The sequence below is a fragment of the Malus domestica genome, chromosome 16, assembly GCF_042453785.1.
Source record: "Malus domestica chromosome 16, GDT2T_hap1".
Classification (NCBI taxonomy): domain Eukaryota; kingdom Viridiplantae; phylum Streptophyta; class Magnoliopsida; order Rosales; family Rosaceae; genus Malus; species Malus domestica.
In genome coordinates, this window is record NC_091676.1 from 10581538 (window position 1) to 10604866 (window position 23329).

The window sequence follows — 23329 nt, forward strand, 5'->3', positions numbered from 1 at the left end:
TTTTTGTCATTTTAATCATTATTTAACAGAGATTTCTCATATAATGACCAAAATGATTGACGGTGAATAAACTCAGGAACCCTTATATTGATTTCAAATTTCAATGACCACTATTGATTTCAAATCTTAGGCACAAAATAAGGAATTATGCTACTTTCAATAATCATTTTGACTAAATACCTAAAATATATAATAACAATTATACTATACAGTATACACTATACTGTATACACAACACACAGAATATGCTTTTACATGCCAGCTTGTCTTGGACTGTCTCTCTCTCACAGGCCAGCAGCCAGCTTGTCTTGGACTGTATATCTCTCTCTCTCTCTCTCTCTCTCTCTCTTCCTCTCAGTCACGGACACTCAGGAATTCACACTTGAAAATCAGCTTCCTTTTTTTGGGTTGAAAAAACCAGCTTCCTTTTTTTGGGTCGAAAAAACCAGCTTCCTTTTTTTGGGTCGAAAAAACCGGCTTCCTTACCTTTTCTCTCTTTTCTCATCACCAGCACTTGTTGTGTCTGACTGGAGTAAGTATTTCATGCTGCATCTACTTTGAATCTTCGTTCTTCATTTTTTCTACGTATTTATTTGCATTCTCAGCTTTTACACTGCAAGCATTAGATTTGTTGTTTCTTTTTTTTTGGATCTCTTTTTTTTTTTTTTTTTGGGGGGTTTGTGGGGAGATTTCTTTGCAGTTCGGCTGTGATAGTGATGTTTTCTTCCTTTGTTTTTGACCCACATTTACTATCAGCATCAAACCTACAATTTTGCCTTCTCAGAAATTTCCAAGCTTATATATTTGGAGCTTTGCTTTCAACCCTTTTGTGTGTGTTTCTTTGTTTGAAATGTAAAACAAACCAAAAGGGTTGTCTTTGATTGGATTTAATAGTCCAATGCCACTCTCTTTCTGAAAATTTCTCTGCATTTTTCATCTGGGTTTCAAGGTTAGCATGCTTATAACCTTTTGCCCAATCATTTTTAGACTAGATGGTGTAATGGGGTTGTGATTTTTGACTTCTGGGTTGTGCTTAAACAGCAAGAATCAAGATTTCCCAATTTCTGGGTCAGCTTGTATCTGTTGAGATTCGATTCGATTCGATTTAGTCCATTTACTGCTGTGCCACATTGATATCTTTGCTTGTTTAATGTAGATTTGGGTTGTCAGTTCTTCCAAGACCCACCTCACCTTGGTAATGGCCTGACTGTTGTAGGTCTTGGTTCCTTGACTACAACTTTGAGATTTAGCTATCATTGTTCAAGAAAGTGAGACCATGGAAGAGACATTTGTACCGTTTCGCGGAATTAAGAATGATCTTCGAGGGAGAATGATGTGTTACAAGCAAGATTGGACTGGTGGTTTCAAGGCAGGCTTCAGGTATATCCTTCTCTTGCTATCATAAACATGATTCCACATCGTATTTAACTGTAATTATTGCCAAAGTTTGATTGGAATGTTATTCTGGCTTGGTAACTTGGTTAACTGTCTCAGGATTTTGGCGCCCACCACTTATATCTTTTTTGCATCCGCTATTCCGGTTATTTCATTTGGAGAACAATTGGAAAGAGACACAGGTAATATTTTGTACTGGATACCTCCGTATTGTTTGTTGTTGATGCTTTCCATTAAGTGCCTTATGGTTTTCATTCTGAGTGGAAAATGGTCCTAATATCGACCGGTTGATAAGAAACATCTAATTTTTTTATCATTCTACGCATTATGCATTAGCGTTCGAAGTTTATGTTTTGACATCATTTCTGGTGTTCACAGGTGGGGTTCTCACAGCGGTTCAAACATTAGCATCTACGGCTTTGTGTGGAATTATACACTCGATTCTTGGAGGACAGCCTTTGCTGATTCTCGGAGTTGCAGAGCCAACTGTGATTATGTACACGTTTATGTTCAATTTTGCCAAAAATAGACCGGAGCTGGGATCAAAGCTCTTTTTAGCATGGAGTGGATGGTATCATATTTTCTTTGTGCTAACAAATGGATTGATATTGTGATTTGTACTGTTATCATTAATCTCTATCTTGCAATTATCCCTTTTGGGTTATTTTATTGTCCAACTCTTGTTTGACTCTGGATCCGCCTTTATGACCATTTATACCAATATGCAGGGTGTGCGTCTGGACTGCGGCATTGCTGTTTCTGCTGGCTATATTAGGGGCTTGCTCCATCATAAACAGATTCACTCGTCTTGCAGGAGAGTTATTTGGCCTTCTCATTGCAATGCTGTTCATGCAGGAAGCTATAAAAGTAGGAACATTCATCTCTTTCTATCCCTGCATTCTATTTGCCTATAGAAAAATTACTTCCTTATGTCACCTGGAGTACTTTCGGTAGTTTCTAAGGTTCGTAGATGGCACTGGTGGATTAATCCCAACTTTTTTCTAGCTAATAGCTATAGTTCTGAATTGTATTTACTAGGGACTTGTTCATGAGTTCCACATACCTGAAAGAGAAAACCCAAATTCAGTTCAATTTCAACCTTCATGGAGATTTGCAAATGGGATGTTTGCTTTGGTTCTATCATTTGGCCTTCTACTTACTTCATTAAGAAGCAGAAAAGCAAGGTCTTGGCGTTATGGATCTGGCAAGTGTTATTTTGTTTGGAGTTACATACAGACATGTGTAGTTTCCTATTTATTAGTTTGCTACAAGAGACTGATCCCATTAGCTGTTTCCCTCTCACAGGATGGCTGCGAGGTTTCGTAGCAGATTATGGCGTGCCATTGATGGTATTGATCTGGTCTGCTGTTTCCTATATACCTGCTGGAAATGTCCCAAAAGGAATTCCAAGGCGCCTCTTCAGTCCAAATCCATGGTCACCTGGGGCATACGAAAATTGGACTGTCATCAAGGCACTGCCACATCCTAAATTTTATTTTCTGCCTTCTTTATGGTTTTCCGCTTGACACGTGAGGGTATTAATGGTTTTTTTTTATAAAATTACAGGACATGCTAAATGTGCCAGTGCTTTATATAATTGGAGCTTTCATTCCAGCAACAATGATTGCAGTGTTGTACTATTTTGACCACAGTGTGGCTTCCCAACTTGCTCAGCAGAAAGAATTCAATTTGAGAAAACCACCTTCTTTCCATTACGATCTACTTCTCTTAGGGTTCATGGTATGCAAATCCCCCTCACAGTACCATTCACTTTTTCTGTAATCCCCCTTCTAGAAGTTTAGTGGTTGCAAAAAGAAAGAGTGCAACTGGCATTATTTTGTTTTGAGATTGAGATGTCTATGCTACATGACAGGTCATAATATGTGGTCTCTTAGGCATTCCTCCATCCAATGGTGTCATACCACAATCTCCAATGCATACGAAAAGTTTGGCCACACTGAAGCACCAGGTAGGTATATGGTTTTACCATCAATGAAGCCTTCCACTGCTTTCAATTTCAAAGCTTTCCTAGAAGTTACGTTAATTGAGCGGTTCAACTTCACAGTTCTCTGTGCTGTAAAGAGGTTTTGAGTTTTATACCAACTCAGTGTCCCTTAAGAACCCAACGGGGCAGAGAAAACATTAGAATATGTTCGGAACATGGAGATGCACATATTGACACTCACCCACATGTGCACTCTTTTCATGTGGTTTACATGTTATCTTTACAACTAGATTGCTCCTCCTGCAGTTGCTTCGCAATCGACTTGTAGCGACAGCAAGGAGATGTATGAGAAACAATGCCAGCTTGGAACAAGTATATGGAAGCATGCAAGAATCGTATCAACAGATGCAAACCCCACTAGTATACCAGGAACCTTCAGCTCGGGTATGATGACTTGATATGCCGTTCCCCTTTTCCTTCTTTTGTTCACTCGTATGACATAGACAATGCTAACCGTTGTTCAAAAACAAGGCAGGGATTAAATGACTTGAAAGATTCAACTGTTCAAATGGCTTCAAGCATGGGTCACATAGATGCCCCAGTTGATGAGACTGTGTTTGATGTTGAGAAGGAGATCGATGATTTATTGCCTGTTGAGGTGAAAGAGCAGCGGCTCAGCAACTTGCTTCAAGCTACATTTGTAGGAGGATGTGTTGCGGCCATGCCTTTTCTTAAAATGATCCCAACATCGGTACTCTGGGGTTATTTTGCCTTTATGGCTGTTGAGAACTTACCGGGTAACCAATGTTGGGAGAGGATTCTATTGCTCTTCACAGCCCCGACTAGAAGATACAAGTAATTCTCTTGATCCTTTTGTATTGTTGCACCTTCAATTTGTCTTATCTCGATTCCTCAAAAAATTTAATTGAACTACTTTCATTTTTGTGTTCAGAGTACTTGAGGAATACCATGCCACTTTTGTCGAAACAGTACCATTCAAGACAATTGCAGCATTCACCATTTTCCAAACTGCTTACTTGCTTGTTTGCTTCGGAATTACATGGATTCCTATTGCTGGGGTTCTTTTCCCATTAATGATCATGCTTCTGGTTCCTGTTAGACAATACATTTTGCCCAAGTTCTTCAAAGGTGCACACCTTCAAGATTTAGATGCTGCAGAGTATGAAGAGGCACCTGCTTTACTATTCAACCACGCAACTGTAAGTTTCCATTCGGATACTATTTTTGTTTCGTCTCACTGTTTCCTGATAAACGTATCTGCAATCTGTTCAAGTGTTGCCTCACTGGAAATACATAAATGGATATTAAATAGAAGCCTTTCGGCAATTTTTTAAAACATTTCCTAACCTGCTTGATCTGTATATAAATCTCAAAGCATCGTGCTCTCTTTTAGAAAAAGAAAAGAACCGTACTATAATTTTGTGCACAACTTTGATATACACACACATTAAAAGGTAACTTTGGCTGCTCAGTTAACTTATAAATCCTGTTTCATATCAGGAGAGGGAGATGAGTAGGACAGCTTCATTTCCAGATGATGGCGAGATTTTAGATGGGATGGTTACTAGAAGCCGGGGCGAGATCAGGCATGTGTGCAGTCCTAAAGTGACAAGCTCACCTACAACATCATCCAAGGAATTGAAAAGCACACTGAGCTTCTCTGACAAGGTAATCAGTCCTCGTCTAAGCGAGCTGAGAGGCGACCAAAGTCCTCGGAGTGGCGGAAAAGGACCATTTAGTCCAAGGAGCGGAGAACCGAAATCATCTAACTTAGGGAAGAGTGGTTGAAGCTTAGAACTCAGATATAAATAGACAAGTATTTGCCTGCAAATTATAGTCAAATTACTAAAAGAAGAGTAAACCTGCATTTTCCCATGCTTTCTAATTGTGGGCTTATTGTTGTTGTAAAGTGTTCTGAGTATGATGGGAGAAGATTGTAAGTTGTAACAAACTACATTAATAACAGTATTAAATTAAATATGAAGAAATATTACACTTAATCCTTTTTAAGCCAAATGAAAAAACTTTACGTGCATCGACTTCCATTTTTTCTTTCAAAATACAAACTATTTTGTTCGATAAGCTTTGTCAAGTGTCGACAGAAGACAAAATGCGACATCTTCATCCTTCCATGGAAAATGATGACACCGGTGTCTGGAACCGATATTCGTGCTCTGTGCATACGGAGAGCGCGATTCAGATTACCATTTAGGCATTTGGAGAGGCAAAGTAAGATGGATGTGTCCCTAGTCTTTAATTGCATGTAGGTTTCCCTCTGGATTGTACGCTCTGCAGGTTTAGCTGCTGGTTTTAATGAATTCCCTTTGGATTAGGTAGATGCAGAAGTTCCTATTCTATTAGCTTGTAGCAGAATAACAGCAGTGTAAATTTCTTTGTGAGAACCACAATGGTAAAAGCGAAAGTTGTACTACGGGATTTTTGACAGTTAGATCTTGGTCATTCGATCCTGCTAACGGCCAAACAGCCCAAGAGTTTAGGATATTCTGGAGAATACTAGAAAACATGTTTCAGACTTTTCGTTACACCGTCTAGCGTTTACTGAGGAATGGAAACAAATAATGAAGAAAGAAAATCCACATCAAAAAATCCAAAGAAACGAAATATTCAGTATTCATAATTAGGCAATAAAGCATTAAAGCTTACAATGTTATCACTTATTTTACCGTGAAAACTTTATCCCACACAACAAACTGGCATCTCAGAAAGAAAATTTAAAACCTTGACATCAAAAGACCTAGCTCTTGCTGCTGAACTTACGACCGGACATCTTCTCAGACTCAAACAGTATATGGTTTATGAGTCCCCTCGCCGCGCTGGAAATAGAGGAAGACAAATCAGATTCCATCAACGAAGTTGAGTAAGAAATGCATGCATTTTGAGAACATATTTTGGAGAATAAAATGGAGAACTGATCATCTGATTTGGTTTCAAATTGGCCCGGACATATTAAGAAACCGATTAAAGTATAAATGAACGTTGACAGTTCTATAATATAAAAAGGCAAACACAAATGCTAGATGCTTACTTATCCTTCAACGTTTGAATCTTTTCTGGGTCTGTCTCATGCTTATGCTTTTTGAATTCCCGCCGCACCATATCAACGACAAGTTCTGTATTGTGTTGCTGCATCATTAACGAAACAACATCCCAAAATGTGTTATTGTATTTTTCATGCACTAGAGACTTACTCCTTGCAAATTGTATGATCAAATTTGCTAAAATCAATCGAGATATACTTTCATACGAGTTTGAAGGATCTGCGAAATTGCTTCTTAAAGTCTGGAGTTCATAAGTTCATATCGATATGATAATCACGATGTCATACAGTAATAGGAGAAAAATCTTAGCGTGATGGTGACACCGGTACATGTGAGTTGTTACTAATCCACAACACAATGTTATAACATGGTTGACGGCATGGTTGATATTTCATAGACCTAAAGTATTATATTAATAAATAAATACACGGGTTATAACATTAGTAGACTGATAATATCACCCAACAGTGTGACGGTCACAACAAATTGGCAAATATAAGTCGAATGGATATTCTTACTTAACTTACGTTCAATCTCATTGATAAATAACAACAAAAAACACAAATTTCATCAAGAAAAAGATGAATTTGCATACCCGATGACCAACATATTTAGCTCTCCGAAGACACTCGCGGTAAAGCTACAAAAACAACAGAAACAATCGTTTTGTCGAAAAAATGGTAAGAAAAAAAAATGATTAATTTTTGGATGCAAATAGTAAAGCAAGTGAAGACATTTCCGATACTAACTCTGATCACGTTGTTGGCAAGTTCAGGAGGCAATGCGGTTTGCAGGGACGGCATGTTCTCAAATTTCCTGTACCAAAATCCGAATCGCAATCAAATCTACACAGTCGAATACGAAAAGCATTAAGCAATTCGTCGAACACCTTGCGGGCAAGTTCCAAGCATGCCAGTATCAAAGGGAGAAGAAAAATTAGAGTCGGTGGGAGCGGAAGAGACGGAGTCGGAGGGGTTTTACCTGCGAGGCTGCGACTGTGTGAGTGAGTCGGCGATTCGGTACCTAACGGCAAAACTCGGTTCGACTGCGGAAATGTTTTGACTCGTTGCGTCGTCGACTCGTGCTAATACCCGTTACTCCAACACATACGGCATGTCGTATAGGCAGGCATTTTAAAACTTTTTTCCTTCTCCTCTTTTTTTTTTTTTTTTTTTGAAAGCAACCTTCTCCTCTTTTTATTTGGAAAATTATGGACACATTTTTCTCCTTTAACACATTTTTTATTTATTTATAATTTTGAAATAAAAAAATTCATTCACTTTCACTTCCATCACTATATATTGTCTTGGACCTCGTGGACATAAGAAATCAATCTTTATGGTTCAATATATTTTTCAATATGAAAGAATTCGTCACTTAATTAATCAAGAATATTCACGTTTTCCATTGAGGCTCTTTTTATTTGTATATAAAAAATTTAGGTAAAAGACTGTTTACTACCCTCATGTTTCATGGTTTTCAACATTTAGTACATCAAGTTTTTTTCGCCTCAGAGTCATACCTAAAGTGTAAATTTTGGGACAATCTCATACATCTGTTAGTCAAACTGTTAAATGTGCCGTTAATTATGACGTGGCGCCCATGTAGACAATGACTGGGCGCCACGTATCAGCCACGTTTTTTTTTTCTTTCTTCTTCTTTCTTCTTTCTTCTTTCTTTCTTCTTCTTCTTCTTCTCTGCAATTTTTTTTTTCTTCTTCCTTCTCCTTCTTCATTCGTCCTTCTTCCTTCCTCCTTCTTCCTTCCCCTTCTTCTCCTTCTTCCTTCTTCTTCTTTCTCCCTTCTCCCTTCTCCTTCTCCTTCTCCTTCCTCCGAATTTGGGGAAGTTTTTTTTTTTTTCCTCCTTCCTCCTTCTTCCTTCTCCTTCCTCCTTCTTCCTTCTTCCTTCTTCTTCCTCCGAATCTGCCTAGATTCGGTTTTTTTTTCTTCTCCTTCTTCCTCCTTCTTCTTCCTTCTTCTTCATCTTCCTCTTCTTCTTCTTCCTCCGAATCTGCCCAGATTCGGCTTTTTTTTTCTTTTTTCTTCTTCTTCTTCTTCTTCTTCCTCCTTCTTCCTCTCCTTCTTCTTTCCTCCTTCTTCCTTCACCTTCTTCTCCTTCTTCCTTCTTCTTTCTTCTTCATCTTCCTCAAAAAAAAAAAAAAAACCTTCATCTTCCCCAGATTCGGAGGAAGAAGAAGGAAGAAGGAGAAGAAGGGGAAGGAAGAAGGAAGAAGGAAGGAGGAAGGAAGAAGGATAAGAAAGAAGGAAGAAAAAAAAAAAAAAACCGAATCTGGGCAGATTCGGGGGAAGAAGAAGAAGAAGAAGAGGAAGGAAGAAGGAGGAAGGAGAAGGAAGAAGGAAGAAGGAAGAAGGAGGAAGGAGGAGGAAGAAGGAAAAAAATCCTTCCCCAAATTCGGAGGAAGGAGAAGGAGAAGGAGAAGGGAGAAGGAAGAAGGAGAAGAAGGGGAAGGAAGAAGGAGGAAGGAAACAAAAAAAGTTGCAGAGAAGAAGAAGAAGAAGAAGAAAGAAAAAAAAAACGTGGCTGACACGTGGTGCCCAGTCATTGTCCACATGGGCGCCACGTCACAATTAACGGCACATTTAACAGTTTGACTAACGGATGTATGAGACTGTCCCAAAATTTACACTTTAGGTATGACTCTGAGACGAAAAAAACTTGATGTACTAAATGTTGAAAACCATGAAACATGAGGGTAGTAAACAGTTTTTTACCCAAAAAAATTATATACCTTTATATGAGAGAGGAAAAATCCAAATGAGTTTGAACCAGTCTGTCCCCCACCCCCGGACTTAATCAAGGCTTTGTAATTTAACAATTTATTTCGAGAAGTTTCTGAGAGTTGGGTAAGGTTACCGAATTAAGGTGTTAATCTAACAACATAAGTCTAATACGAGAATATTTTTTTTTAGTGCCTCACCTATCCGTCTATGTGTCGCTGGAGCTAAAACTAAGGGTGAGTTTGAGAGAGTTTGATGCTTGTAGAACATGGTTTCATCGACAATGGGTTGATTGAACGTATACCCATACACATTACTCAAAAGAGAGAACATGGTCGTATAAACTTCAATATGTAACAAAAATACATTGTTAAGACAAAAGTACCGCTATATGTAATGTAAGCACACAATCTCATTACTACATCGTAGGGCCAAAATACAAGACCCAATTGTAAATAAGTCATCATCACATCACACAATAAGGGGGAAAACCCCAAATAAGGATGGACCCATAAAAGCTCTTGGGCTCTATACAGTAGACGGTATCTCTATGTAAGTAAATCCTAAGTAGCCCAAACCCAAATTAAACTTTACCCTAGCAAATATGAGAAATTCTATTGAGAGGCTGATCACATGACCATGCGACAACTCACATACAAATAAGTTATAACACCTTAAATATTTTTTTTTCCTTTGAAAAAGGGGGATAATTAGTGGCAAGCCACGGTTATCCACTCCTTTCTGGTTGGAGAGGCTATGGGAAATTCTCACCTGATTATCCCTGATATCCTGTATGCAAACAGTTGGACAGAAGACTCCCTCTAACAAGTATACTTGGACACCTCGTCCAAAGCCTGAGGTTCCCCCTCTCGCAAGCAATCAATAGGGGGAATAGTTGCAGTCTCCTGTGTCCCATAAGCATTCCAACAAAAGGGATCATCCATGAGCTCTCCTTCGTATGGGTAAAGCTCAACTTCTGAGAGGATAATATTTCTGCATGCCACGGTGTCACTGCACGCAAAGTGAATGGGAGGCCTCCTCACATCGTACGTGCCCTTTATGTTTCTGTAGGTCAAGTCTGTGACTAGTACTGCTGAGGTTTCGTTTCGGCATGCTTGTGATAGGCAGTAGTACTGGTCTACTAGCAGGCAGTTGAGCACATTCTCCATCTGGATGTTCTCGAAGAGGATGCCAGAGACGCTGCCCGTCCCGCCTTGCCATGTCTTGATTCGGAGACCGTTGTCGGATTCACGTATGACGGAGTTGCGGACTGTGATGTTGGAGACGCATGCCTGGGAGTTGTGCACGCCAAGGCTCCCAATGCTGAAGGAAATGTTAGAATATTTAATTAGGTGAGGTTGAATTTTTTCACTGCTGTTATATATACAAGGTACAAGTAATGTTAGAATGATCACATAATGTGCTACAAATTTTAGACATGTCAATTGTCACATAATGTGATAAGATTACTATGGACATACAGTGTAGTCAATTAACCCCAATATTTGAGATTCGTTAAAATAAGTGTTTGATGAAATGACTCATATAAAGTTTTTCTTTGTACATATAATTTTTTGTTATTCCCTGTCCTGTTACGGCAAATTGAATTTGTCCGTAATGCGGTCTCCCTCGCATTAATCAGTCAAACTATTGTTTTCTTGATTGGACTCAAACGGATGACAATTGGTAGGTAGCAGCCAAGTGGGAGAGATTTATTTGAGAGAGAATACTTGTGGACGTACCTAATCCCGTGACTTGGCCCACAAGTGACACCCATTATATCAACATTTGCACACCCAGTTCCTATCGAGATGCAGTCATCACCTGTTTAATCATGGTAAAAATTATTAACACATAATACAAGTCAATTAGTAATTTCAATACTCATTTTTTCATCTGCTGAACTACTTTTGCGAGTGCGGAAAAATTATAAAATGTTCAACACTGAATGCAAATGAATAAAAATGAAGTGTGAAAATTGCTACCCAGAATTATCAATTCACAGTTTCGTACCGTTGCTAATCACTGAGTTGTGTATGGCAACAGATTTTGTGTTCTCTATGTGGATCCCATCTGTGTTGGGGCTAAGCTTTGGTGAAGAAATGGATATTTTCTGAATCAGTACTCCTACACAGCCATCGAATTTCATGTGGAATTGGGGACTGTTCTGGATTCTTAAGCCTCTCACCACCAAATTAGAGCTCATGAAAAATCTGATCATCTGAAGAAGAAAGAAGAATTTGCAAGAAGATTAATAAAGTTACTGTGACAGAAGTTTTTACTGCAGTCAATTCTTAAGTATGGTTGTGGCCCTCCTGGGTTTATTTACTTACAGCAGGGCTGTCACATGGTCCTCGCAGTGTTGATCCATTGGGACCCTGAGGGAGGTAATTAACATAACTGTTAAATATTGGAAATTTAATTTTTTTTTTCAAAAATAAAAAATAAACAAATAGGAGGAGATATGGAGATGAAAGCTAATTACCCTGTGAGGTTTGCAAGGGAGGGCCCACCACTTTTGGCCGTTACCTTCAATGGTTCCAGTACCAGTGAAAGTCATCCGGTTAAGTTTGTAAAACACAAGCCACTGTTGTTTGCTGTCTTTTTTAGGCCACGTCGCTGGCCCGTCCGGCGGCATCAAAACCCCATCTACCTGTTTCATATTTCAACCTTAATTACAAATTTTACAAATTTTACAAATTTAATGAACTATATTTCATTGCAACATATATTTTGTGTTAGTAATGTTTTTTTTTTTTTAAATTCAATTGTCGATGAGAGAAACTTATTTACACTCAAACTCATGACCTTAGGTGTAGAAGAATAACTTACTAACACTTGGAACGTCACTATGTATGATGATCCAAGTCAATAACGCATTATTATGTAAAGTTGATGGGTGGTGTTATACACTCACATTTTTACCTCCCACACACTTTTGTCAATTTCCAACCGTCCGTATCAAATGAATTGAAGATGATCAAATGATAGGATTAACAGAGAGTGTGCGGAAGGTAAAAAAGGGTGCGCATATAGCACCACTCAAAATGGTTACATGATGTCATGGTGACATTCTAGATATCTAGATAAGTTTTTTCTCCATTTACAGAGTTACTAACCACCTATGGTACAAGCCGCAACTAGAGATAAACAATAGAACAAGGAATTTCTGAAAAATTAACTTAAAAATTACTAACCACCTATGGTACAAGCCGCAACTAGAGATAAACAATAGAACAAGGAATTTCTGAAAAATTAACATAAAAATTCTTACTTGGAATACTAGTCCTGGCTGACATGGACCTGAAAAAATTGTTGAGGTGATTTTGAAGCGGTAATCTGAAGGAGCGAAAACAACACCTGATTTAACAGCACAGGCTTCTTTCCAAGCCTGTCTAAATGCAGCAGTGTCATCAGCAGAGCCATCTCCAACTGCCCCATAATCCATGACGTTGAACACACAGTCTGAAGAATTACTAAAGTTGTTTCCGGGGTCAGTTGGGTAAGGGTCTGAGGGAACATCTCGAGGAGGGGTAGGAGGAGCAATGCTCGGAGTTGAAGGAGCAACTGGATCTTCTGCAGGGGTTGTAGGAGGGGATGAGTTTTTGTTCCTCTTTTGGTGATGATATCTTCCTTCCACATTGCTTGCACACCGGAAGGTCAATAGAGTCATAGCGATCCATAAGAGTCTAAACCAGTGAAAGAGCTCCATGTCTTCCTCTGAGAGAGAATTACCAAAATGCACTTAGAGAGAGAGGAGAGAGAGGAGAGAGAGGAGAGAGAGGGGCCTGAAGTTATAAAGTGGTCTGGCAAGAGGACCAGTAGAAACATAGGCTCTAATTTATACTCAAAGTTATGAGCTCAGAAATTTCCCACAACAGTGCTAAATTCATGCATATACGAAACCCTATACGTGTCAACTTCAGGTTGAATGAAAAAAAGTATATAAAATGAAATAATAATAGATGTATGATTTGTCTCCGGGAAAATTGTTGGAAGCTTTATGTGGCTTTTGGAGCTTGGTCTTCTGTTGCAAATATTTCAATCTTGTGCTGTTACTTCTTTTGTTCTGTTGTAGATTTCTTTCTGCAGGTGACCTCTTGCCTTTTTCTATGTGATACTACATATTTGGTATGTTTTGCTTCTTTGCCATGTGGTCCTGCTAGAATTCTAGTTCGTCCACCATTTTTAATTTTCTTGTACTTGATTGTTTTCGTAGACACATACATGCATGACACGTACTACTGCGTTAGCCATTTTAACGCTCGTCTTTTAGCCCCTTTATATATTTTGCCTGTAAATGTTGACGGAAGAAAAAGATGAGTGTCAAATTCGTTACCGACATGAAACCTTGGGATTGATTGAGAATTTAATTAGCAGTTATGAGCTTGTGAATTGCTCTGAGGCCCGAGTTTCCTAAAACAGTGTGCTGCGTGCATGCAGCAACCAGATGTGTTTTCTAAGATCTCTCTACAATTTAGCTCTCCTGCTTAAATATATTTTGTCCGTTATTTTTTTAAATTTATTAATTTAATGGTAAAAAATAAATAAAAGTGTGCATATGAAAAAATGAGCATGTGAAAATTATGTATCTATAAATTCGTTTGGAAGTACTTTTAAAATAGTTGAAAGCGCTCATTGTGAAAATGTTTTTCGAACCAATTCTTAGTAAAAATGCAAGTAGGTATGGAAAAAATACTTTAAGTGTTTTTAAAACACAAAAATATTTTTGCTAAAAGCAATTTCAATCATTTTAAAATGGAGCAAGATGAAGGTGGCTACATAGACCGATTAAAATATTCGTTTTGACAAAGCATATAATTCCAAGATTTATGTACGTGTGAATTGTCTTATCTCATGAAAGACATTAATGCTGTGCGAGTTGTGTTAAATGGAGAATGGGGCCTTACAAAACATAATAAGCTTGGGTTTTAGACTCCAATAAGTTGAAACTGTGTTTGTTAGGGCCGAATACATTAATTACTCATATGATAAATATATACCTTAAGCAGATATTGACAGCTATAATCTTCTATGAATACACCATTTTTATCTTGGTTTTTTTTTTTTATATATAAACTACTTGTTTAAGGTGATTTTATTCCATCTGGAAATTCTATATATACTTATATAAATTAAAGACAACATATATGTTTGTGGGAATATTTACTTACAACCTGTTGTACTCGAAACATGTTTTAATGTGTTCAGAATACGGGGTGGTACATAATATGTTATTATACAAGTGGAGGGATAATTTTTTTTTTTTGTTTGTTCAAGTGTCTCTTCACTTGTATAATGATGTATGACATTTATGTTCATGTTCCGGGTACACTGAAATCTCTTGTTATACTCATTGTCATCTCCATCTTTCTCTTAACATGACTAATTACATGAAGAAGATATACACATAATATAGTGTATACAAGAAGTTGCATGAGAGCCTCTCTACGTACGCATATATGTACGTATATAGCAGCACACCATCATAAATACATCATAGCTAGTATACGTTACATTATTCATGTGACACCAATGTATATTGCATGATAGCTAGAGAGATGAGAGAGAGTGGTTTCCGAGCTATGAGGTTGTGGAATGTAGGGACGATATGAAAGAATAAAATATATGCACATACAGCAGATGAGATGATTGGGATGTGGAATTTTGGTGTAAAAGCAACAACTCTCTCGTGACTCTTCATTGTTGTTTAGCTAGCTCTCTTTTTTGCTTGTGGCCATAGGATTATAGCTAGGAAGAAGCATATGGGTGGTCTGCGACAACAATGTTAAAACCATTCACGGGTTGATTCAAATCCCTATCTACCCCTCTTTGGTCCATAAGCTCGCAGACCCCATGTCCCTCATGATCACTCATGCATGCACAAACTTCATTAGCTAGCTAAAAAGCATGCTTATCAATTATTGTTAATTAATGATGGGAATATAAATGATAGGAATTGTGGTAATGGGTAACATTCTTCTAGCAGATATAATTCAGCTAATCGATGATTTCGAGCAATAATATTGACTTAATATGTTCGAGCAAACAAACACTTTATTGTAAGACAAAGAACGATATTCACCTGGTCGCTCAGAAATGTTGAATGTTCGATGTAGCTGAGCTAGGTCCTCTACCACCAATGAGCTTATTTGTAACTTAACCTGGTGTTAATTAGGCTTGAAGTGCATGATACTTGCTATGCAAAATGCAAAGTGTGGAAGTTGCTTTTATAGAGTTAAGATATTGTGCTGGAGAAAAATGTGCAATGGTTACGTACGTGCACTACAAATGCAAGTGTTTGTCTTAGTCTTTCACGGGCGATCTCAATAACCGAAATCCTAATCAAAAGCACGAGGCTTTGCATTGTGACAAAAGTAAGAGCCGCATTTTTTCAAAGTGTTTGATTGGGGATGATTTGTAGTTTCCAGCTACGACACGTAGGATTGGCCATCACGTGAGCACATGGAACATCCTACGTGTCGCCCTCTCCATGGTTAGAAGCTTGTGGAACACACACCAAACCATTCGATGGAAGTGTGAAAAGGGTTCCAACAGAGATTTCACATGCAAGCTTTAACATGTAAGTCGATTTTGCTGACAAAGTTCTTCATGAAGGGAAGGAGCCAGAGCATGACACGTGGCGGCTGGGAATTCACGGGATAGTGTTTCTGTGTGTCACGGGTGAGGTGAACGGAAGGATTCAGCTAAGCTGCGTATGAACTTTTAGTTTGGTTGAAGTGATTAATTAGTATAAATGTGTGTTAAGTGGAACCAAAGCATAAAACAGAAGTAGGGTTGTTTCGTTTGCCTACCTCTTTACAGAAAGGGGTGTGATATCCACACACCCCTTTTTACTTCTCACACACCCTTTTAAGTTTTGGCCTTTGGATAGTGTGAATTGAAGAAGATCAAATGGTAGAAATTAACAAGGGGTATGTGAGAAGTAAAAAAGAGTGTGTGGATAACACATCCCTACAGAAAAGCACAAACAGAAGTTAGGTGCCACTGATTATCTCAATCACCGATGGGTACCAAACTTGTTAATATTTTATGGGTCATATCTAAACCCACTTTTAGGGTTTACCGTTGTCATATTTAAGGGTTTTGTTTGGTATTTAAGATTAGATGGATCGAATTATTGACGTAACTCAAGGTATGCATGCAACATAATTAGCAAGATTAAAATGAAAGGAAAACTAATAAAAATGACTTGAAAACTTTGAGTTTTAACGATAAGGATAAAATAAAGGGCAAAGTGAATAGTACCAAGATACTTTTCAGTGTAAAAATATGATTTTTTCGTTAAAGTAAACAGTACCATAGACTTCGTTAAAGTGAACAACACCGTGAAATTTTCATTAAAGCTCTCTAAAATGAAATGAGTATAACACGTGAAAATAGGTACTGTATTACTCGGAATTTTTTTTAACAAAATACAATGAAAATTTTGGTCATTAATATATAATATAAATTTACTTTCATTTTCTGAACAATAGGTTAAAATTCAAATACAACATAAATTTTATGCGTATTATTAAAATGTGAAAAACTTGATATAATAAAAAAAATATGACTGAAAATACTTGATATATGTAGCTATACAAGTGCCAACCATTGTTCCAATAGTTTTTAAACAAAAGAAGGGATATGAAAGGAAACATGTGGCAAAATTGTGTGAAAGTTACCATTGCAGTCCACCAACTGCTATAGTATATACATTTAAAGAGTTTAACTTGGATCCTGAATGATAAGAAGAAATTAATAAAAAAAAAATTTACGAAATTTAGTGTTTATGAAGAAATCTTTAATATTATAAAATATGTGATAAATTATACAAAATTACTATCAATATTGATCGAACCACACTGTCATATCTCATGTTTAAAATATTGCAATGTCATACTTTATTTTGCGAAATCGTTGTAATGTCCGACCTTTGTATCTAATTCTGTTAATTTTACAGTTATCCACCTACGTGGAAGTTGCAGGTCCCACACTAATTGTTCGACGTGGATGAAATTACAAAATCCCATTTTTTTCAAAAAAAAAAATTGTTGTTAACCAAATCCACTTCCTACAAACCTTTCCTCTTCTCCGACGTCTTTCTCCTCTCCGACGAAATCCAACGATGGAGAATTTTCCAACGATCTCTGAGCGATCGGACGGCAGCGATTACAGATTCTCGAAATCAAGGTCTGCATCCTCCATCTGTGACGGCGTCACAAAAAGTAAGCCACTGAGCTCCATCTGCAACGCCGCCGTATACGAGCCCAAACACCATGCCTCCTTCTATAATAGCTCGATTGTGAATGGGTCCCTCTGCTTCGACGTCGGGCAAAGAGAAGGATTGGGGTTGGGTTTCGTTGGAGATGAGGACGTTCGTCGGAGAATAGAGAGGTTGAGGTTGGGTAGTCGGAGAAAAGAGGGATCGGGATTCGGGTTGGTGTTGGAGTCGACGGAGAAGAAGGTGATTGTAGGAACAAATTAAGGCTGAATGGGTGGGATTTGGTTAAGAAGAACTTTTTTTTAATGGAATTTTAATCCACGTGGAAAAATTAGTGTGTGACCCACAATGTTCAGGTAGGCAGATAATGGTAAAACTAACAGAAATTGAGACGAAGGTATGATATTGAATTCGTAAGATAATGCATGACAGTGCAATGTTTTAAATATGAAGTATGATAGTATGATTCGACTAATACTTGAGATAGTTTTATGTAATTTATTAAGATCATTTAGTCAGCAAACTGTATAAAACAAATGGTTGAAATTGGTAAAAAGTATTCCCAACCATTTATTTATTTTCTACAGTTGATTAAATAAGCGACATTAGTTAATTGATGGAACCACCTAATCTTGCACACGAGTCGGAACCACCTAAGATATGTACGACAGAGCTGGGTGCAAATAAGTACGTTAAAGTGCTACGATCACGTGAAGGCTGTGCGAATAATTGCGGGTCACCTACGAGTCGGAACCACCTAATGTGGTCTGTACGACAAGACTGTGCACCAAACTTTGATACCAAACTTTGATCCAAGGTGAGCGTGCGGTGCGGGAGGTGAATATCACGTGAAGGACTATGCCCTGGCCACGAGCGGGAGCACTGCCACCGGGGTGCAGGATAATGAGCTCTAAATGTATCTCAACATAACCATACACACTACAATCACTACCATCAATATATACTCACCTGAAGCTTACCTGAGCGTCCACATCGTTAAACAACAATATGCATAACTATACTAATGCATGTTCTAAAATGTCATGTAATTGACAACAACAACAACAACAACAACAACAACAACAAAGCCTTTTCCCACTAAGTGGGGTCGGCTATATGAATCCCATAACGCCATTGCGCTCGGTTTTGTGTCATGTCCTCCGTTAGATCCAAGTACTCTAAGTCTTTTCATAGGGTCTCTTCCAAAGTTTTCATAGGTCTTCCTCTACCCCTTCGGCCCTAAACCTCTGTCCCGTAGTCACATCTTCGAACCGGAGCGTCAGTAGGCCTTCTTTGCACATGTCCAAACCACCGTAACCGATTTTCTCTCATATTTCCTTCAAATGTCATGTAATTGACATGACATCTAAAATCGTAAATCTATTTAAAACAAGTTCTGGGAAAACATAAAGCATATATACGTATACATAGAAAATCAAAAGCCTACTCATCTAGAGTCCACGCTACAACTCCCTAGCACAAACATCAAGGCGTCACGAACGATCGGCGCCTAGAATAATTACCAAACCACATCTCATAATTCTTGTCAATAAAACACTTAACTTACATATCCTATTCGGGAAGATCCGTACATCGGATTCCCGATCCGTAAGTTTCTAAAATCCTCAAATATTATGTACTACAAAGTATCAAAGTTTAGTGACGATCCAACGGTCGGATCGTCGGCTGCTATAATAATCAGGTGGCGGACCTTAATGAAGCTAGGTTCAAATGACGGAAATTCGTTAATCGGACCTCACAAATGGTATCAAGGTATTCAAACTTAACCTAGGAAGGTCAGGGGACACCTCGGCCTACCCGCCGCAGCACGCGTCGCCGCAGGTGGCGGTCGGCTGCCTCGACTCGCAAAAAAATTCAACTATTTCTAAAAATTACCAAATTTCACAGAAATGAAGATCTCAGTGAGTAGAGCAACCAAGGCCAATTTTGCCGGGAAAAGCCCCAATTTCACGAAAATCCACTGGAAACCCTATAAAGGGGTGTGTTTAATTCGACCTCCAAAACAACTCCGACGCCCTCAATGTTGATTGGGCTTTGTTCCTGGCGTCAAGGGGAGTCTAGAGGTAGTGGTAGTGGTAATTGGGACATAACGTTTCCAAAATGGTGGATTAGGGCTCGTCGCACCCTCCGGTGTGGTTTTGCAAAATCAAGCTGAATTATCTAATTTTTGGGGTGGAATTGACAGAGGTATTGATTGGCCTCAAGGTAAGGATCATTTTGACACCAAGATCGCCGTCCATGGTGGCCGGAGTTGGAAGATAGACCCGGGTTGGGTCACGGTTCCTCAAGGGGATTCGGTCGATTCCCTTCTTCTTCTCCTCCCTCATTCCCTCCTTTCTCTCTTATCTGATTCGTCCGTTCCTTTCTCTTTCCTCTCCTCATTCCTCCACTTCTCTCCCCTGTTCCTCCTTTGTTTCCCATCTGCACCGCCCATCTTTCCTTACTTCAATCCCAGCCTCACACGTGGCATGACCATATTAAACTCCAGAAATATGAAGTTTTCTAGAAAATAATAATTTACAATCTTGCACTTGACTTTAAACGTTAATATTTCCTCCGTTATAATTCCAAATCGCGTTCCGTTTGCGCCCACGCGTCTGTAGTGACGAGTACTACGAGGATACGCCAGGAAAATGAATCTTACATAACACGATACGACAGTCAATAAAGTCAACACTTTGTCTCGAAGGGCATTTTCGTAAACTCACTTATTAAAATTAGAAAAATTCATAATTTTTAGGGACGGGCTGTTACAAATGAAATCTCATCGTTCGAACATAGTTTTGATAGAGACCGCCACTTGGTTATTAGATGATTCAATGATCCGACCATTGGATCATCACCTAACTTTAGTACGTTATAGTATGTAATATTTGAAAACCATAGGAACTTACGGATCGGGAATCCGACATACGGATCTTTCAGAATTGGATTTGTAAGTTCGTAAAATAAAAGGTCGGTCGCCACTTAATTTTAGCGATTGGTGGAGATTCGACTGTTGGATCATTACGAAACTTTAGGACGTTGTTCTAGAAGCATAATTTGGATCTTTGGAAGTTACAGATCGAAAATCCAAGTGCGGATGACACACCCCGACCTGGAAAGGTCGAAGCATGCTGGTCGTCACCGTGAGGTGATGTAACCATAAGGGTAAGTGATGCAAAAAGTGAATAAAATTAAAACTAATTAGGACTAAACAGTGAAAGAGTGCGCAATTCGTGGGTTGAACCCATTGCAATTATTCAGAGCGTAATAGACAGTGAGACTACGAAAGAGTAGTCAAGGCAACCAAAGTACACTTATTACATAGTAGTGATAAGTTCATATGTCTAAACAAAAGGAAATGTTAGAACTGCCGTGATTCCTCGAGTGCCACAGAGAGTACAGCTATCTAGGTCCTGGAGGGGCGAAAAACAAAGTTGAGTGGGTCAGTAAAACAATGCTTATAAGAAAACCTTTATCTTTGAATATACTAACCCCTCACCGTAAAACAAGTATAGTTTCCTCAAAACATACTACGTAAGTATGAAAATCCAATATATCAGCCATATAACCAGAAATATGCCAAGTAAATGATGTATCATATGCCACAATAATAATCATGTGATAATCAATATAACTAAGTGCTCATCCATCTAAGCTGACACACAAGTTCGAACAGATGGTTTCTGACACGAACAGGACTGGGTGTAATCAATATGCTCTAGTACTACGATCACGTGAAACTGGTGCAAAAGCACATCACATACAAGTTGGATCACCTAATGCAATCTACCCGATAAGACTGGCACCTAAACTTGGATCTAAGGTGAGCAAACGATGCGGATGTGAACATACATGTAAAGGACTGGCCCTGGCCATAGGGTGAGTACTAACACCTAGTGCAGCAAGATGAGCATGTACACAAGCACGTATGCATGCCATGACAGTAATATCACAACCATATAGCAGCATTTATCACAATTTATATCACAATAATGATACTAGGCAATGTAGGTGTAAATGTGACATAAAAATGCATTTATGGAAACTATAAATATATATATAGGTATAAAGCAACTGCCCACTCACAAGTACGTCACTGGGTCGTAGCCCCCGAGCCTAGCTTGGCCTCGAAAATCCTCGGAATAAGTTTCCCCTATATGTGAAATAACTAAATAACATTAATTAAAGCACATAACAGAAACCTAAATAAAACGCCCATAGTTTGCTCAAACCTAGGGTATAAATATATGAAATCGATCTACTCGACGACATGAACGCGTACGTACCAACCACGCGCCGTCTAAAGTGGCGGTCCACGCGCGCCCACGCGCCCCCGCGAGTACACTGTACTCACATTCTTCGTGAAAATCTGTAGTTTTGCAGATTTTTGGGTCAACTTCCAGAGCCCATAACGAGCTCGATTCTCAACCAAATTCACTTCTACAAAAGCCAAATTAAAGCTAGGAATGTGATCTACCGATCCCAATTTACAGAAAGTTCGAATATAGTTCGTGTTGTTCAGAAAGTTGGTCTGAAAGTGGCCAAACGACCACGGCTGAAATTTTCCAGAAAACTAAAATTTTCTTCCCAACTTCCAGAGTTGATTTCTAACTCGTTACTTAACCAAACTCAGTGATTCAAAAGCCATTTTGAAGTTAGGAATGTAGAGAAAAAGTTTGTACCTAGAAGAAGTCCAGTTGTGGTCGAGGTTGACCAGAAAAATGGTTTGAAAATGACTAAATGACCCTGGTTCTTGTACGAAAAACTTCGGGTTCTCCTTCTTCTCGAGTTTCTGGGTAAAACCACACGTTCAAAACACAAACAAATGATCAATAACAACCCATAGAAGTGAAATGAAGGTTCTAAGGGTTTCTTAAGGCTTACCTTAGCCATGCATGGCTTGAAAACCGTAGTATCGAACTCCCCGAGTCGGACCTTCCGAGTTGGACGTTCAAAACTCGGTCAACACGGGAACCAGGGGTATGGTTGTGATCGTGGGGCTGAGATGAGCATGATGATGTAGTTTGTTTGTTCGATCTATGAGTTTTGGAGCTTGCTCATGGGGTTACAGAGGGAGAGAGAGCTCACGGGAGAGAGAGGAAGAAGAGAGAGGTTTTCAAATTTTCTTTGCTTTTTCTGATAGAGGGGGACAGAACATACAGAAAAAATGGGATGGAATAGCTGAAAGTGGAGTGATGCAGAGAGTGCACGGGATGGGTTTAAAAGGAATCCAAGGGATAGATTTCTAGATTTCCTACAGTAAAAGGAAATCGAAATCTATCCGAAGTAGATATTTTTTACACTTTAAAATCTACGTCTACTCGTACTAGAGTGTACAATTTAAATGCGATATCGAGAAATAAAATGGAAAGCGATAAGAATAAGTCCACGTCACTTGCCAGTAAGGCATAGTCGTCAATACACATACGCGGGGAGAAATTACATAGGAAAATTAGGGACGGGTCGTCACAGCGGATCTTCCGGATCGAGTTACGTAGGGTTGTGGACCCTACCGTCGACCTTTGACTGACGATTGATTTTTGGTCAATAGGTTTCAAATCATTCTAGAACGTCCTTGAGGTTGTGTTTTATGCAAGTTACGTGTTCTATCGTTAATAATTCTAAGATGTGATTTTATAATTATTCTCGGGGACGATCGTTCTTGACACCTTGATATTCGTGCTATGGAGTTGTAGTGCGGACTCTAGGTGAATGGGTTTTTTCCTTTTTATAGTATAGTATAGTGTGTATATATATATATATATATGTGATTGATAGTTTCCATTTATGAAATTGAAAAAGAATTCCTTACGTACGCCTGGATTTCACTAAAGTTTATAAGAATTAGCGAAATGACAAAACTTATGAAATATGCTATATCCTACGGGATGCACATGTATGGTATGATTATTAATGTCATAATTATGTTTATGGCTAT

General features: G+C 38.6%; 3 protein-coding genes and 1 long non-coding RNA gene across 13 annotated transcripts; 1 reads left to right on the top strand and 3 right to left on the bottom strand.

Annotated features, from left to right (window-relative positions):
• The first annotated feature begins 269 nt into the window (after nt 1–269).
• LOC103416235 (probable boron transporter 2) lies at nt 270–5361 on the top strand. 8 transcript variants are annotated; one of them, XM_017327044.3, is made up of 13 exons: nt 270–532; nt 1217–1380; nt 1495–1577; nt 1774–1966; nt 2124–2262; nt 2434–2599; nt 2701–2867; nt 2962–3135; nt 3269–3364; nt 3647–3784; nt 3876–4195; nt 4293–4560; nt 4862–5361. In XM_017327044.3, exons 2-13 carry the CDS (start codon nt 1277–1279, stop codon nt 5147–5149), a joined length of 2136 nt encoding a protein of 711 aa, XP_017182533.1. In that variant the 5' UTR covers nt 270–532; nt 1217–1276; the 3' UTR covers nt 5150–5361. The 8 variants fall into 8 exon arrangements, with proteins under 8 accessions (XP_017182533.1, XP_008352715.1, XP_070671109.1 ...); XM_008354493.4 differs by having other exon boundaries at nt 276–532; nt 1157–1380; XM_070815008.1 differs by having other exon boundaries at nt 279–532; nt 1157–1380; nt 2701–2870; nt 2965–3135.
• Nucleotides 5362–5968: 607 nt separating this feature from the next.
• On the bottom strand, nt 5969–7577 carry LOC114821949 (uncharacterized). Of its 2 annotated transcripts, none has more exons than XM_029095525.2 (5): nt 7402–7577; nt 7170–7236; nt 7016–7060; nt 6408–6505; nt 5969–6195 (listed from the first exon to the last, which is right to left on the bottom strand). In XM_029095525.2, exons 2-5 carry the CDS (start codon nt 7221–7223, stop codon nt 6117–6119), a joined length of 276 nt encoding a protein of 91 aa, XP_028951358.1. In that variant the 5' UTR covers nt 7224–7236; nt 7402–7577; the 3' UTR covers nt 5969–6116. The 2 variants fall into 2 exon arrangements, with proteins under 2 accessions (XP_028951358.1, XP_028951359.1); XM_029095526.2 differs by having other exon boundaries at nt 7170–7265; nt 7402–7539.
• Nucleotides 7578–9550: 1973 nt separating this feature from the next.
• Nucleotides 9551–15377, bottom strand: LOC103425269 (polygalacturonase At1g48100-like). Of its 2 annotated transcripts, none has more exons than XM_008363353.4 (7): nt 15244–15377; nt 12433–13452; nt 11644–11811; nt 11492–11536; nt 11172–11379; nt 10901–10982; nt 9551–10481 (listed from the first exon to the last, which is right to left on the bottom strand). In XM_008363353.4, the coding sequence occupies exons 2-7, from the start codon at nt 12868–12870 to the stop codon at nt 9980–9982; spliced, it is 1443 nt and encodes a 480-aa protein (XP_008361575.1). In that variant the 5' UTR covers nt 12871–13452; nt 15244–15377; the 3' UTR covers nt 9551–9979. The 2 variants fall into 2 exon arrangements, with proteins under 2 accessions (XP_008361575.1, XP_008361576.1); XM_008363354.4 differs by having other exon boundaries at nt 12433–12878; nt 15244–15373.
• Nucleotides 15378–20612: 5235 nt separating this feature from the next.
• Nucleotides 20613–22564, bottom strand: LOC139193188 (uncharacterized). The gene is made up of 4 exons (XR_011577598.1): nt 22276–22564; nt 22074–22183; nt 21478–21544; nt 20613–20804 (listed from the first exon to the last, which is right to left on the bottom strand). It is a non-coding gene; the product is annotated as an uncharacterized lncRNA (long non-coding RNA).
• Between the last annotated feature and the right edge of the window lie 765 nt (nt 22565–23329).